General features: G+C 41.8%; 1 protein-coding gene across 2 annotated transcripts in view; it reads left to right on the plus strand.

Moving 5' to 3' along the window:
- The window catches only part of LOC107394017 (netrin receptor UNC5C), a 312,247-nt gene that overhangs the window by 290,495 nt on the left and 5,154 nt on the right, over nt 1–16,598 (plus strand). For both annotated transcript variants that reach the window (XM_054731499.2, XM_054731500.2), the window contains 5 exons: nt 482–650; nt 3,513–3,746; nt 5,907–6,056; nt 6,166–6,330; nt 12,845–13,023. In XM_054731499.2, coding sequence (XP_054587474.2) covers nt 482–650; nt 3,513–3,746; nt 5,907–6,056; nt 6,166–6,330; nt 12,845–13,023 — 897 coding nt within the window. The remainder of the gene's footprint in view (nt 1–481; nt 651–3,512; nt 3,747–5,906; nt 6,057–6,165; nt 6,331–12,844; nt 13,024–16,598) is intronic.

Genomic DNA, 16,598 nt, shown 5'->3' on the forward strand with positions numbered 1-16,598 from the left:
GGCATCACCTCGCTTTCTGATTGCCTACGCATCAGCACGTTGGTTTGCCACGTAAATCAGACCAAGACAATCCAACATGTTTAAAAGCCCAGATTTATGATCGGACTAGTCCCAACGTCTTTCAAAGCAGACCAGAGCTTGTAACACACCACACATGGTAGGACTATCTGATAAGATTATCTTTAGAACTGGTATGCTAATCATGCACAATTTTAAGAGTATCAGAAGGGAAGGAGCATGTCACAAATCGGCATGATTATCCTGCCGTGAAAACCGGGCGCACGTATGTAAAACAAATAGTCAGAAGGCATATTTTTAATTCTATCACACATTTCTATTACGTTTTCAACAGATGAGTGTACGAGATTACAATCAAAATCCATTTTTTTGAGTTGGACAGTGCTTGATTATAGCACAAACCAACTCAGCATTTTGCAACTAAAGCTGACAAAAACGGTTCAGCGTTGTCTGTCTTCTTCAGACCCCCGGTAGAAGACATTCAGACGGTTCTTAGTCCAGTGGTGAGTTGTGGACCTCCAGGAGCCCTGCTGACCAGACCAGTGATCCTCACCATCCACCACTGTGCATACAATGTCCAGGAAGACTGGTTCATACAGCTCAAGAACCAACTGGCCATGAGAGAGTGGGAGGTGAGTGCTCAGCAGCGGATCATGTTTGTGTGCACAGAGCTTTTTACCTTGCTGCAAATGTGCTTTAATGTTTTCTCTTTATGCAGCGCATTTAGATTCATAAATAGATCCATGCAGCAAAATAATCCACATAAAGGGAAGTCAGAACGGCACAGCTGCACCCACCGTCAGCCAAATAATTAAAATGTGTTCAAAAACACAGTGTGCACACATCGTATATACACACTTAAAGAAGAATCGCCAGAATCACACGGAGACTGTTGGTATGTGGGCAAGAAGGGGGAAGAAAACAAAGAAAAGAAGAGAAAATGTGGTAAATAGAAAGTGTCTACAGGCTAGCAGACAAGCAGGGGGTTGAAGACTCCTATCAGAGGCAATTTGTTATGCTCCTGCTATCCTTCTCTCCTCTCATCTCTTGTCTCCTATTTCTATCAATCCCTTTTCTCTACCCTTCTCTTCCTTCTCTTCCCGTGTTTCTCAGCATGATGTCTCAACCTCAGCAATCTGTTTCATGTGTGCATGACAGCGATTGCATGTGTGAACACGTGTGTGTGTGTGTGTGTGTGTGTGTGTGTGTGTGTGTGTGTGTGTGTGTGTGTGTGTGTGTGTGTGTGTGTGTGTGGGCGTGGGTGATAAGGCTGTCTTGCAGCATCACTGTGTCAACAAGACCCCCGTATGCTGTCTTCTGTTGCTTATCACAGCTCAACACAATGTCTCTGCACAATTAGCCATGCATAGGGGTGTGTGTGTGTGTGTGTGTGTGTGTGTGTGTGTGTGTGTGTGTGTGTGTGTGTGTGTGTGTGTGTAAGAGAGAGAGAGAGAGAGATGCACATGAACAGGGTTCGAGTGAATACAGATGAGAAAAATGAAAAGGGAAATTTCATCATGAAGTCGATTTGTTTTTCTCTCATTGCTGTAGAACATTCATTTGCCATCAGAAAGCCCCCCCTCCCAGAAAAAAAGAAAAGAAAACAGTCGGCGGGAGGTAATTGAATCCCCCTCATATCGGGAGGAGCAGCCACGGTTGTGATTACCAGTAATAACAGATTCAGACCATATTGCTTTCCTATCTCTTTGTACTGATTCAGCTCATCTGTGGGAACAGAACTCCTCATGAACTGGGAATCAAAACTCGATATTTTGATCCCGCGCGTGCATGTAGAACATTGATTCTGCAGTGTGTCGACACCTGCAGCCACAGATTCCCAATAATTTCAGCGCACCCAGCTAACGAAGCTGAAATCAGATAAAACGAACCTGATGAGGCCGCATGTCTCCAAGGAGCCCAAAACGCCATATGGATTTACCATAACCGGGTCAGTTCCAGGGACACGAACAATTGCCTGCAGATTATTGCTCTGAGACTGGGCAAATTTGTTATTGTTCTCCTAATAAATGTCTTGATGTGCTTTCAGACACAAGTTTACAGGTTTCCATACTTTTCTTTGAAGGAATTACTTGTTTAAAAACTACATATATCTGGAAAAAAACACTAATAAGATTCAAAAAAACATGTTTGCATGACCTGAGTTCATCTGGCATGAACCACAGATTTGTTTACTGTCAGGTTGTTTATGTTACTGGGATGGGCTCCAAAAGCAGGTCCACTTGTGTGATGTTTGCTGATAGAATAAAGCCTATGAAGCCTGTGGACTCACAAATAAAGCCCATTCAAACAACACCCAGGTTTTAACAAAAGCTGTGTTTGTTTGGTCAAATGAACGTACAAATAAAGGACAGGGAACATGAATGAGATTCTCTCTAAACTGACTAACTGACTAGCTAAACTTTTATCTCTTTATTGATCACTAAAACACTCCTATAATCATGTAAGTTTTTAATGAAAAAGTTATTTTTTTTACCAATCCTTTCAAACTGGAAACAAAACACTTGAATTCAGTCAAACCCTGCCTCCCCCGGGTGAATTCCACAATAATACACAGCTGCACACCCGGAGACCACAGATTCACGCTTGCCTCTCGTCAAGCTGTGAGCATGCACACACACCACACGAACGGAGAAAAGCCAGATGAGATGGCAGCAGATTGTTTGCCTGTCCCAGTCCATCCCTGAACTTTATAATAATTTAGCTAGCAGTTAGCCTTTTGGTTTTACTTACCACTCTGACCTATCCATTGAGTAGTTTTAACACTGGAATAGCGCCGGTTTGAAGAAATAATCGATCTGAGAACCTACTTCAGTACCGGTGGTGGTTTAACAAGCAGTCTGTGAAATCACGGTTCATTCTGGCTTGGTTTTAAGAGCTCCTGAAGATAAAAACCAACCATTTCTGCTGATTGTACAGGAAGACTAAACTGTGATCTTTTTCCTCTTGCAGCCAAACATCCATTTTTGGGGTTCTAGGTATTTTTAAAGTGCAGACTAGATAAGAAAAATAAATATTTTTCCCAGCTGTGAAAATAAACTTCCTGCTAGGTACACAGAAAGACTGGGTGTTACTGTTTACAGTCCAGGGGAGGATGGATCTGAGCTCAAAAACTACCTGGATGGGGAGGAGCGGGGCAACAGTGCAGCGGAGACAGGAAAATGCATGTGTCAGAGCCAAAAAAATAAACACTTTGGGGATGTTGTTGTAACAATATAACATTGTCAACACCTAAATGTTGGATTTTGCATGATATAGAACTTTTATGTACGGTACATTTTGGGTTTCTTTGCCACCAACAACTATGATAGGTAACCTGCAATATGATAGCCTAAATATATGTTTTACCCAAGTGTGTGTGTGTGTGTGTGTGTGTGTGTGTGTGTGTGTGTGTGTGTGTGTGTGTGTGTGTGTGTGTGTGTGTGTGTGTGTGTGCGTGTGTGTGTGTGTGTGTGCGTGTGTGTGTGTGTGTACAGGATGTAGTTGTGGTGGGAGAGGAAAACTTCGCCACACCCTGCTACGTGCAGATGGAGTCGGAGGCATGTCACATTCTGACAGAAACACTGGGTACGTACTGCCTGGTGGGCCAGTCGATCGGCAAAGCAGCTGCAAAGAGGCTAAAGCTTGCCGTTTTTGGGCCGGTCTCCTGCACCACTCTCGATTATCACATCAGGATCTACTGCCTGGACGACACTCAGGATGCACTTAAGGTAAAACCACTGAAGAAAACCGGTCACCGTGCAGCTTCTGTAAAAGCTCAACTGAAAGCAGCATGCATCCATTGTATGTGTAACTTTGAAAAGTTTTTCAGGATGCCTTGAAGATCAGCAAGGATGTGTGATGTTTTTGTTTTGAGTACGTTCTTCAGTCCTGTGAGGGGCTCGGTTCTCCTTTGTACCACCCATACTAATATCTTTTTCTGATCATTTGCATTAGAAATATGTTGTTTCGCAGCTCGAGCGGGGATGGATTGTGTGAAGTCATAAACAGAAGTATCTTCACCTCTAGTCTTCTTGAGATGTGCTGAGATGCAGTAAACAAAACAGGGTCAAGCAATGTCAACATTAGAATTTAAACAAATTCAAAGCACTGGAGGGACCATCTGATACGGGAGATTAACATTGGTAATTTATTCTCGCGGTGAGAAGTCAAGAGTCAGCGTGGCGCACAGCCATGCACATAATCGCATAAACATCAGCGCGGTTTCAACAGTTCGAGCAAACAGTTGCGGCTTGAACTGAAAGTTCAAAGGTGAACTTTTAATGATGGAAACTTTGTAAGATAACTCAAGTCTGAGCTGCTGGAGTTGATCAGTAAAAGAAAAGGAGGCATAAAGAGTCAAACTATAAACTTATGTCTGAGTGTTTTATTTGATCAATTATGCATGTCTGTGTGTTACGTCAACAAATATTTGATTTAATGTACGCGGAAGTGTCTAAATACTAGTCTTATTCTACATTTCTCATTGGTTTGTATTTAGTAAATGAAAGCATTTCTATGTAAACTTGGCAAAAAATGAGAACTCTCTTCATCGACAAAAATTACAGTGCTGCAAATTAGGGCTTAGCGGTATTGGTTCAATTTAATACCACAATACCGTGGCGCTTTATTGTGAAATATGATATTCAAGAAATTTAAAATACTAATATACAACACAATATGTTGCGCAAGTTTTACGTTCGTGCAGATGGTGAAAGTAGACTTCTATTCCTTTTTCCTGCGTTAGCTGCCTGAAGAAAACATGGGAAATGCTTGAGTTAGGAAAAGCCACACTGATCTAGATCACACCTTAAAATTAGCATTCATGGACTCACCCATCTTGGCTTGCAAAGAAGTCTAATGTTGGTTTAATGGCCAGGAAAGAGCAGAGCACATCTCAGGTTGTAGAAGCTGATCGTTAGCGATAGCAGCTCCACAAAAAGGTGGAATAAGATCAGGCTTGTGTTATCTGTGGAAATGTTTGTTTTGTTTTTTTGCTTAAGAAAGAAGAGACAGAGACTGCGGAAGAGTCACATTGCTGTTAGCCAATCAGAGGCGAGACATTTAAATATCTTGAATGAAGTTGTTTTCTGCCCCATGACTAATTTATACTCCCTGAAGCGGGAGTGCCAGAGGTTTTTTCCACTGAATGGGACAACAAGGTAATAATTTATACTAAGGTCACAGGAAATTTGTTTAAAATGAGGAAAAATCTATCTTTAGCGAGATAAAAATGAAACACTAAAGACTCTTAGACATTAGCTCTCCAATCCTCACAGTAAGCACTGAACATGTAAAATAGTTATCAAAGTGAATCCGTTTTGTCAAAAAAAAATTCAATTTCCGTATTTCTTTACTGTCAGCTCCAGTGGATGTGTACCGGATCACTGCAGAAACCCTAATCCATGCATTTGTTTATTGTATCCATCCAGTTTGAATCCTTTCTGTACTGTACCAGTGTTTGTTTATGTTCTTTATGGGACTTTTCAGTGCCCGTAGAGTCATTATCAAAACATAAAACTACAAATAATTAGTAGCCATCTGGCAGAAACAACTGTGACTCGTTATGCTTTTTGTATTTGGAACACTTACACTGACCCGTGGAGCAGTTCTTCATTGAACATGTCAGTGTTTTTTCGTCTTTCGCTCAGTGCTGAGGAGCTGAGTTGAAAACCAGGTCATAATAAGCCAATGTGGGATGATATCTTAATTATATTTTGTGTTTGAACATTTGTGTTTGTCAGAAGTAATTATGCCAGATAGCGAGTCTGAAATGACTCACGCTTGAGCATAAGCAGTCTTGCCTAGCAGTTCCGAAGGTTTAATATTCTGGTTTTTACTTTTATTTATTTATTTATTTTTTCCCCCCTTTACTGGGATGTTCTGTGTAGGAGGTTCTTCAGATGGAAACCCAAATGGGAGGGAAGCTTCTGGATGAGCCAAAGACTCTGAACTTCAAAGACAGCACACACAATCTGAGACTGTCTATCCACGATGTGCCGCACACACACTGGAAGAGCAAGCTCCTTGCAAAGTATCAGGTGAGAGAGAAATAAACACACATGTGCAGGTGCATCACTCTCAGGTCAGCTAATACAACTACTTGAAAACTGGTGTGTCCTAAAATGTGTTGATTTTTCCTCCCTCCAGGAGATCCCATTCTACCAAGTGTGGAGTGGGAGTCAGAGGACTCTTCACTGCACCTTCACTCTGGAGAGACTGAACTCAGCCATCACAGAGATCAGCTGCAAACTGTGTGTGCGGCAGGTAGAGGGGGAAGGACAAATCTTTCAGCTCGGCAGTACATTGGAGGAGGTGAGGAATGTGCATGCAAATCTCTCATTCTTCAAGGGAAACATGCTGTACTTTATTCACATTTGCATTTCTGAACAAAGAAGTTGGAAGAGTAGATTTGATTTTTTATGAGAGAAAAGTGGAAAGGTTACATGTCTTTTTTAGTTTTCCTAAAAAATGGGTTAATGAGCAAATTACAAAAACTGTGTTTGAGATGTTCTTCAGTCAGAAACGCGTGTCTATGATCACTTTGATTTGCTTATTTAGTCCACATATTCAGATCTTTGATATTAAGCTCACTCTTTTTGGCACTGTCTTGGCATCCGTGTGGCTCGTTGTACGCCTTCGCTTTTAGCCTACTTTTTATATATTTCATCTATCTTTGATAATTGGATACATTTCTGTACAACTTGTACATTTAAGTAAACGTCTAATGAGGTTCAGAAGTTGTTGATCAAGAAGTGTGCTAATTTTTTTTAAACTTTCTTATGATCCAGTAAAAGACCCGGCACTGGCTTTCATGGGTGAATGCTAAAGAACCGCGAAGCAAAGGTTAATGCAAAATATTGAAAGGTGCATGAAATAAGGACATCCTGTGGTCAAATATGGGTACTGCATTCTCTATATACAAAAACAAACCAGTCCACTCTGAGCAGCTCACGGTTCTAGGAGAAAGAACCGGGCATGCCCGTCCCATCAACAGCAGGTGGAGCTCACCGCTCCGCCCATCTCACAACCAGAGCGGAAAAATCCCATCGGCTTGGATTAGACAGATGGGATTATGTGTGAAATAACGCCAGTTAAATTATTACTTAAGTGTTGTTTGTGTGCATGTTGTTCAGTAGCTAATGCTATAAGCTGCTATGTGGGCAGCAGTAGCTCAACAGGTTGAGCGGGTTGTCTAGTAATCGGAAGGTTGCAGGTTCGATCCCAGCTCCGGACAGAGAATTCTGCTGTTGTGTCCTTGGGCAAGACACTTAACCCACGTTGCCTGCTGGTGGTGGTCGGAGGGTCCGGTGGCGCCTGTGCTCGGCAGCCTCGCCTCTGTCAGTCCAGGGCAGCTGTGGCTACATTGTAGCTCATCCCCACCAGTGTATGAATGTGTGAACGGATGAATGATACACTGTAGTGTAAAGCGCTTTGGAGTCCTTACTCTGAGAGGCGCTATACAAGTGCGGGTCATTTATCATTTATCATTTATAATTAATATCATGTTTGTTTGTTTTTTTCGTAAGCCCTACGCAGCGCGTGATGTGAATTTGGAGAGCACAGGCGCTGGTTTAGCATGAGAGATTGGAGTTGTGGCGTGAGAGCGTGTGAAGAAGGTCAAATGTGTGTGTCTCACGCTCAGTGCGTGAGAGTTGGCAGCCTTTCCTGCAGGCTTAAATATGCTTGGTTCTAAAACCAGGAAGTATGGAGTCGAGACAGATTGTAAACCAAGTCCCTCTTCAGCCTATAACTGACAACCCTGCAGCTGCCTGAGAAGAAAATCTGTTTCAATTAAGGATGGGTACCTTTGACATTTGAATCGATCCGGTACTAATTCCCGGTACCTAGGAATCGATACCGGTACTTAACGGTACCAATTTTCGATACTTTTGAGTGTTTAATATTTTTATTCTCTTTTATAATTAGATATATATTTTTCTCAATATATAACCATATTTGATAAATATCACGATAAATAACATTCAACTGTTTGTATTTTAACATCGTCCTTGTAGTTTTATAAGCTGATAATTAAACTGAAGCAAACATCTTTACTGTGAACTAAATTTACTGTGTATCTTCATTCCTTTTGCCGCCCTTTTTCAATTGATTTTTCCTACTGGGAAGTTAGAATTTCCGTGGAGAAAGCGAAAGCACCATTAGCTGATAACAATGGTGGCAATGGAAGCTAACTTATCAAGCTAACGTTATCTTAAACAGTTTATTTAACTGCTGGAGCAGATTAAAACGATGATGCCTCACACTTAGGTCGTTGTCGCTGGTTTCATCTTCACCCAATCACCCGTCGCATTTAGTAAAGTAAAGCCAAACTTTAGTGCGTGTTCGTGTTCTTCTAGTCGGAATTTCAGAGTTCCGAGGAGAAAGCGAACGCACCATTAGTGAAGGGGAAGCTAACAAATCAAGCTAACGTTATCTTACATTTTATTTACCTACCGGAGCAGATTAAGATGAGGATGTCTCACTTAGATCGTTGTCGCTGGTTTCATCATCACCCAGTTACCCATCACATTTAGTGAAGTGGACCCAAGCTTTAGCCTGCGTTCTTTCTACCATGCTGCTCTGTTTACAACTCACTCGCAGCGACTGATGACTTAACGCTCTTGCGCATGCGCAGCTGTCCAGGCAAGTTCTCGTTGTGAAGGACGGGTACCGAAACGAGGCACCGTTTCAATTGAAGTGAATCGGTGCTCGGTCGGTACTATGGAATTCGGTCGGTACCTTAAAAAGTACCGAATTCGGTACCCATCCCTAGTTTCAATGTAACCTTTCTTCCTACACGAATGAGACATTAGACTAAGTCCATGCTGTAGTTCTTTTTTAAAACACAGAGCAGTTCTGTTTACCTGTTTTCCCGCTACGTTTCGTTTGCGGATGCAAACTTCCTCAGGCTGACGCTGATGGTGGCATCACTTCCTTCTCCGTTTATCGGCGGGCAGCAGAGGACGTTGTTGCCCTCTACTGCCCGCTCTCCCCTCTCTGGCGATGCAGTCCCATGCGCGGTCCAACGTGTAAACTCCATCGTCCCTGATCATGGTCCCACATCCACGTCTCCTCATCTCGATTGCTTCTTTTATCCATCTTTTGTATTTCTGTTGTTTGGATAAACGGAGAAGGAAGTGACGCCACCATCAGCGTCAGCCTGAGGAAGTTTGCAGCCACAAACGAAACGTAGCGGAAAAACAGGTAAACAGAACTGCTCTGTGTTTTTAAAAAGAACTACAGCATGGAATTAGAGAAACGACACAGCAAGAACACACCTACGATGTTCAGAGACATTAGACTGTTTTGTGATTATTTCATATAATTTTTACTTTTTGCAACTTTAAAGTTTCTAACAGTTGAAGACTTACTGTTTCTGAAATAGACTCCAACCTGATGCCTTCCCTAACATAGAAAATACAGAAAAATGAGCAAGTCAGCAGTTCAGTGGACTCATACAGCCTTGTCTTCCTGAATTGGTCAGTCTCTTGTTCCACCCTCAATACCAGCAGGTCCATTAGCTGAGCGTAATACAGTGCCAGCAACACCTGCTAGAGTAATTGAGGCACTAGTACACAACAATAGGAGTTGAGATTAGTTGTAGCAGCTGTGGTAAAACAGCTTTGGTAGTGGTGGAGGTGCAAGTAGATGGAGTACTCTCCCTTTCCTGCTGCAAAATGTGTTCCCTCAGCTTGGAGGTCAAAAATCTTCCCCCTGGCAAGGACAGTCTTCTGTCTGCACACCATACCTTACATGTTGGGTCAAATTCATATAAGGTACTGAATCTAACAAGTAAAGAAAGCATCGAACATCTTCCTTCTTGGTTACTTCAGGTATTTCTAAACTAATTTAATTACCTGTGTTGGAAGTCATATTTTTGGCTGTAAAAAATTATTAGGTTTTGTGATGAGTTTAGTTTTTTTAAAGACAAATAGTTTTTATCATTAATCTCTTGAAATATCCATCGAAATGTTGAAAATGAATTAAATGATGCCCAGGTGTTGAAAAATATTGGAAGTTTTGTAACATGTAACCATAAAAATAAGGGCTTAAATACATGGGAGTGGGTCTAAGTCTCTGGGCGACACCATATTAGACACGCTGTTTCCTTCTACGTGAGGACAACACCAGCGGCGGATTAAGGACTGGAGAAGATCTGGGGCTTAACACACACACGCGCACGCACACACACGCACACACGCACACACACGTGACACGCACTAGTCAAAATATATATTTGTCTTGTACCACATAATTTTTAATCTGAAGCTACATATTAAGCATATTCAGGGCAGAATATTGTTCCTGTTTGTGTTTATTGTGAGATGATAGTAAATATTCCCTTTCTTTCTTCAACAACTTTACCTGATAGTAAGCTAACTTTAGGCAAACCAGCAGCACAACAAATATTTCAAATAAGACTCACAAACCTGAGTCAACACCAGTATCATCAAAGCTGGGGTTCTGTTGCGGTCCTTTTGGTCTAAAAAAACGTCCTTATGTCCATCTTCACACATGCGTTGCAGGCAGAGTATAGAAAAAAAACAGGCACTGCAGAAGAAGCCGGCTGCTGAAGGGCTTCTTCTTCAGTGGTGGAGGCTCAGGCGGGCTGTATACAAACTACTGCTAGCTGCTCCCTCTCTGTTGGACTTTGGTACTGCATGCTACTTCCCCGTTTGAGATCCGGGGCTATTCATTAAAGATTCGGGGCTTCAGCCCAAGTAGCCGGGCCTAACGCCGCCCCTGGACAACACGCATTTACTGATTTGTTACTTGTTCACTTGTTGCCAGTGATGAACGGGAGTCTGATGTGTTTGTCATTTTGCCGGACCAGACCTCTGTTTTATTGCTCAGTGAGTTACTTAGAACATGTATACATGGTGAATTTCCATATTTTCGTCCTTTCGTTATGTTTAGTCCATTGAAAACATTTTAAATCTGCAGTTTATTTGCAATATATTTGCTTTAATCACATTATTTTATCCAACAACTTTGTTATATGCATTTAAACTAATGCAAGTGCTGAAGCCCCCTCCCCAAAAATCAACACATCAGTTGTGTGTGGAAAACATTAAAGTACCTCTCAACCCCATAGTGCAATCAAATAGTGAACAAAAACAAGATTTGAAAGGATCTTTAAGGCATTTATCATTTCAGCAGGGACTCAGAAGCGTCCCTTTGCATCAATCACTCAACCTCCGGCTGCAGAGATTTTTCAGCTGTAAATTAGGTCTAAGTGGATGTAGTAAATAGTTCTTATTCACATCAACGGTGGCAGTTGTCGTTTCCCTCTGCCAAGCCACGTTCATTAGTCTGCACCCTCCTTTCAGCTCCGGAGTGGCAGAATAATGTGAAGGTTTAGAAAGAGATGGAGTTCGACAGCTGGGGGAGAGTGCGGGCTTGGTAGTGGATTTTTCTGTTTGTTTCACTCTTCCATTGATTGAGACTTTTGTGTGTTGGTCACAACAAAGTCAGAGACAGATGAGATGAGCAAAAGGATTAATGGTCTCTTGAACATGAAGGTCCTTAAGTCTATGCTTTAGGAATTTAAGATTTTCCTCATTTAATGACTTTTAGATCAAAACACTGTAACAATGAATTTTACATGTTATTTAATGAACCGTAAGACATGAGATTCCATAGAAAATACAAAATCGATCTTATGGATCTTTGGGTACTTTTAACCAGAAGATTGGAACTTTTTAGTGCATGGATTAAGTAACACTTCGTATTAACTCAGAGACAAAAGAAAGAGTCAAGTTTTAAAAGTTTAAAGATTTATTACTAAACAAATTAAAACTAGACTAACTTTAAACACTAAATGTATGGTGTAACTAAGGTGAAGTGAGACGGAGAATGGTGTGATGTGGAATGTTGTTCAGAATCAGCAAATCCGGAGAAACGATTAGTTCTGATGGGAGTGAAGATGATTTTTTTGCGCTAAGCTTTGGGTTGGAGATTTATAACACACATTAAGACGCCATTCTGCCAGCCTACGTACCCTTTCGGAAGTTCCCGTTAGATCAGGAATGTCGAGGTCCAGCTTGACCCTCTCTGGAACCGAAGCCGGTAGGAAAAGCAGCGGTTGCTGACTCAAACCAGTCTTGAGATACTTCCAGGCCACGACAGTTTATTGGCATCTAACAAGACCCAAAACGGGGTCGTGATGGTTCAGCTTTTATTCTGAAAGGAACCGTTGCTTGGTTGGTAAAGTGCAACAGATTTTATCCAGCTTGTCGTTGGTTCTTTCGGCTGAAGAGGAAAGTTACGGATTGGCCACTCCGACAACTTCTCTAGAAAGCTTTGAACTGGCGTTAAAGATGACGTGGGCATAGTTTTATAATTTGGATGTTTTGATTTACGGTCAAATGAAAAGAGGACAGATTTACCAAGCACCACCAAAACCACGCCTCTGTCAGATCTGGAAGATTCTGATTGGATCAGTAAAAGCAATGTGTGATGTGACTTAACGTTACGTTTTATCAGTCTCTAGTGGAAACATTTAAAGTTATATTACTTATTATATTCTATAGGATATAATATCAAGTAATTAATATTTTCATTTCACTAATTGGTTATTATTGACTAACACTTTGTTTGATTAGCTTATTAAAAATAGTTCTTTGATTTATTAAAAAGAAAGAGTCCTTTGTCTTCATTCTTCTCTTGGGCTGGAAAGGAAACAGTTTAGAAGCAGAGACCTTGAACAATATCTCATGCAGATTAGTTCTTGCTGAGGAGAGGGGGGAATTACTTTTAGGTGGAAAACAGTCATTTCATTCTGTTACAACACCAAGTGTTTAATGTAATTTTCCTGTTTTTCCAGGAGCTCCAGTGCATAGACACATCTCTGATGGACCCTGCCAGCAATATCACAACCTTAACGGGGCCTAACGCCTTTCGTATTCCCTTATCCATCAGACAGAAGTTGTGTGGCAGTCTAGATGCACCACAGACCAGAGGCAATGACTGGAGAATGCTCGCCCACAAACTCAACCTTGACAGGTGACACAAGCTCTTTGAAGGGGTTTTTTGTTTTATATGTTTAACTTTCCAGAAGGGAGGCTCGATGTTGGGTTATTTAACCAATATTGTCTGACTCAATTACCAAAACCGAAAGAAATCGATACCGATACATGCTGTGTCCGCCTCTCATAATAAAAGGAAAACTAAAATATTTTAGATTGCTAACATCACATTTATCTTATCAAACATGCATAAACTTTAAACATTTTTTGTGCAAACCGTATCTTCTTCTAAAGTGTGACTCTAATATGTGTTTATTACAGAGTCATGTATTTTATTTTCTGTATATTGCAGTTACATTGATAATCATTTATGAAGATCTTCTGATAAGAAAAGAAAGCCTTGGGTGAAGATTCTTGCTTTTGGCTACACATAGCTACATGCTGTGAGGACAGCATAGGTTCACTATACACAGAACATGTCTACTTCACAGGTTGTGTCAAATAAACAAAAATATCTCAAAAACTTTACCTCAGATCTGTAGTATTTTGACTAGGGATGTCCAGTATTATAGGTCTACCAATATTATTGGCCAATATTGGCCTTAAAATGTAATATCGGAAAATATCCATATCAGTTTTTCCTCCGTTAGTGACGCAACATTAAAATACCATGCACATATTATACATCAAACTTTTCGGCTTCATTGCCTCTCTCTCAAAATGCCAAAATATAACAGATGTGAGGTTTCGCTTGTGAGATATTTAAGTTTTATTTGGCACAACTTGTGAATAATTAAGAATTTGCTCTGTATAGAGGTTCTGCTTTACTTAGAGCACATAGCTATGCATTGCTAGCAGCTAGCAAACCACTAAAAGAAGCACACAAATCTTCACCCGAGATGATCCAATGATTATCCATTTAATCAAATTGCTTTTAATAAATGAAGATCTTTGTAAATATTTAATCACCATAACTACACTTAACCATAATCACTTAACCCCCATTGCCTGCTGGTGGTGGTCGGAGGGACTGGTTGCTCCAGTGCTTGGCAGCCCCGCTTCTGTCAATGCGCCCCAGGGCAGCTGTGGCAACATTTTAGCTCATCCCTACCATGGGTGAGTGACTGATTGTGTTGTAAAGCACCTTGGAGGGTTCCAGGACTCTAGAAGAAACTATATCAAACACATGACATTTACCATGTTTGCCATTTACCATGTTTTTTACAATATACCGAAACAGAAAAAATACATTACCGACCACATCTTGAGCACACATCTTAGCTTTGCGCTTAGCAATTAGCCTTGCTTAAAACGGCCAAACATTTTCTAAAAAAATCAATACTCACAAAGGCATAGGTTTTTCAAGGTACAAATAAAAGCAAAATCAGCAAGTTCATGATCCGTTTATTGTAGGGATCTCCCAATCCCTGGATCAGATCAGGCCAATTTATTTTCTTATTTTTCAGTGATCTCAGATTGGCAGCTTTAACTGACAAGTCTTGCCGATCTCCCGAAATAGACTACGAGCACATTAGCATATGCTACTTCTGGGGTAAAACTACTGTAGAGGGCTCCCTTTCCTGTGTGATAGTCTCACCCTTTTTACAGTTGGGTTTACATTAGGGATGTCCCGATCACGTTTTTTGCCCTCGAGTCCGAGTCATTTGATTTTGAGAATCTGCCAATACCGAGTCCCAATCCGATACTTTCGATACATAAAAAGGAAGAAACAGCTCCAGAATGTTCCTTATTTTTTATTTTAATTTTTAACAACAGATCACTTCTGTGAGGTAGCTTGAACAATCAAGTAATAAATAACATAAATTCTTCACTTGTGGACTTTATTGCAAATATAAAAAGTCTAGTATAAAAACAGATTTTGCCTCGGCCCCCAAAATGCTTAGATACGTCCCTGGGCATGGGACGGGGTTTTGAAGATGATCTGAATTGTATCAACTATATAAATACTACATGTTGATAAATTATTGTTTTATACAGGTACAGACGTGTAGTGGGATAAATCTACCTACAATTTATTTTTTAAGAACTTTGTTTTGTTCTCTTGGTTTTTATTTTCCTATCTTCCTGTCCCGTCTATCTTTGATCTTCCTGCATCTCCCAGTCCTCCAGAAAAACTCCAGCCTGCTTCCTTCTTTTTCACCTCACAAGTAACTTTTTAACTAGCAGATCAAATTGATCTATTGACCACAAGAAAAGCAGAGTGTGCATTGCGCTGTCCGGCTGCGCCAGTGACGAGCGCTGCAGCGCGAGCGCGTCCACACGTCATGCTCATACAAACAGAACTTACCAGAGAGAAAATGAACGGACACGAATGACTGTGTGTTAATTATATATTTTTGGTGACGCCACTTAGAAACGTAGAAAATGTTACTGTGGCCGTGTGCAGAACGCAGCTGGAGTTCATGAATAATCAGCGGTCTGTCTGCTGCTCTGCTCAAAAGAATCCCCGCTATGCTGAGTCAATGTAAATAATATAATATAGGTAGAAACTGGATATTTTTTGTGCTCCTTCTGGGTGTGTAAGTTAAGGGCATCAGGGGAGCCTGACAACCTTTAAGGAGAACCAAGTTGCTCTCCTGTAATTTGAACCCATGGTCTCAGATTTAGAGGAGCTGATTCTCATCCCAGCTGCTTCACACTCGGCTGCGAACCGCTCCAGCGAAAGCTGAAGATCACGTTCTGATGAAGCCAACAGGACCACATCATCTGCAAAAAGCAGAGACCTGATCCTCAGGCCACCAAAACGGATGCCCTCCACACCTTGGCTGCACGTAGAAATCTTGTCCATAAAGATTATGAACAGAATCAGTGACAAAGGGCAGCCATAGCGGAGTCCAACTCTCACTGGGAACGAGCCCGACTTACTGCTGGCAATGCGGACCAAGCTCTGACACCAGTCATGCAGGGACCTAACGGCCTGTATCAGAGGGCCTGTTACCCCATACTCCCAGAGTACCCCCCACAGGGCCCCCCGAAGGACGCGGTCAAACGCCTTCTCCAAATCCACAAAACACATGTAGACTGGTTGGGCAAATTCCCACACACCCTCCAGGATCCCCCTAAGGGTATAGAGCTGGTCCAGTGTTCCACGGCCAGGACGAAAACCACATTGCTCCTCCTGAATCTGAGGTTCAACAATCCGATGGACCCTCTTCTCCAGAACCGCTGAAAAGACCTTACCAGGAAGGCTCAGGAGTGTGATCCCCCTGTAGTTGGAACACACTCTGCGGTACCCCTTTTTAAATAGGGGGACCACCACCCCGGTCTGCCAGTCCAGTGGGACTGCCCTCGATGCCCATGCAATATTGCAGAGCCGCGTCAGCCAACACAGCCCCACAACATCCAGAGCCTTAAGGAACTCCAGGCAGATCTCATCCACCCCTGGAGCCTTGCCACAGAGGAGCTTTTTAACCACCTCAGTGACCTCAGCACCAGAGATTTGAGAGGCCAACCCAAAGTCCCCAGGCTCTGCTTCCTCACTGGAAGACATGTTGGTGGGATTGAGGAGGTCTTCGAAGTATTATGCCCACCAATCCACAACGTACTGAGTAGAGGTCAGCAACACACGTCCCCACTATAGATAGTGTTGGT

The sequence above is a fragment of the Nothobranchius furzeri genome, chromosome 17, assembly GCF_043380555.1.
Source record: "Nothobranchius furzeri strain GRZ-AD chromosome 17, NfurGRZ-RIMD1, whole genome shotgun sequence".
Classification (NCBI taxonomy): Eukaryota; Metazoa; Chordata; class Actinopteri; order Cyprinodontiformes; family Nothobranchiidae; genus Nothobranchius; species Nothobranchius furzeri.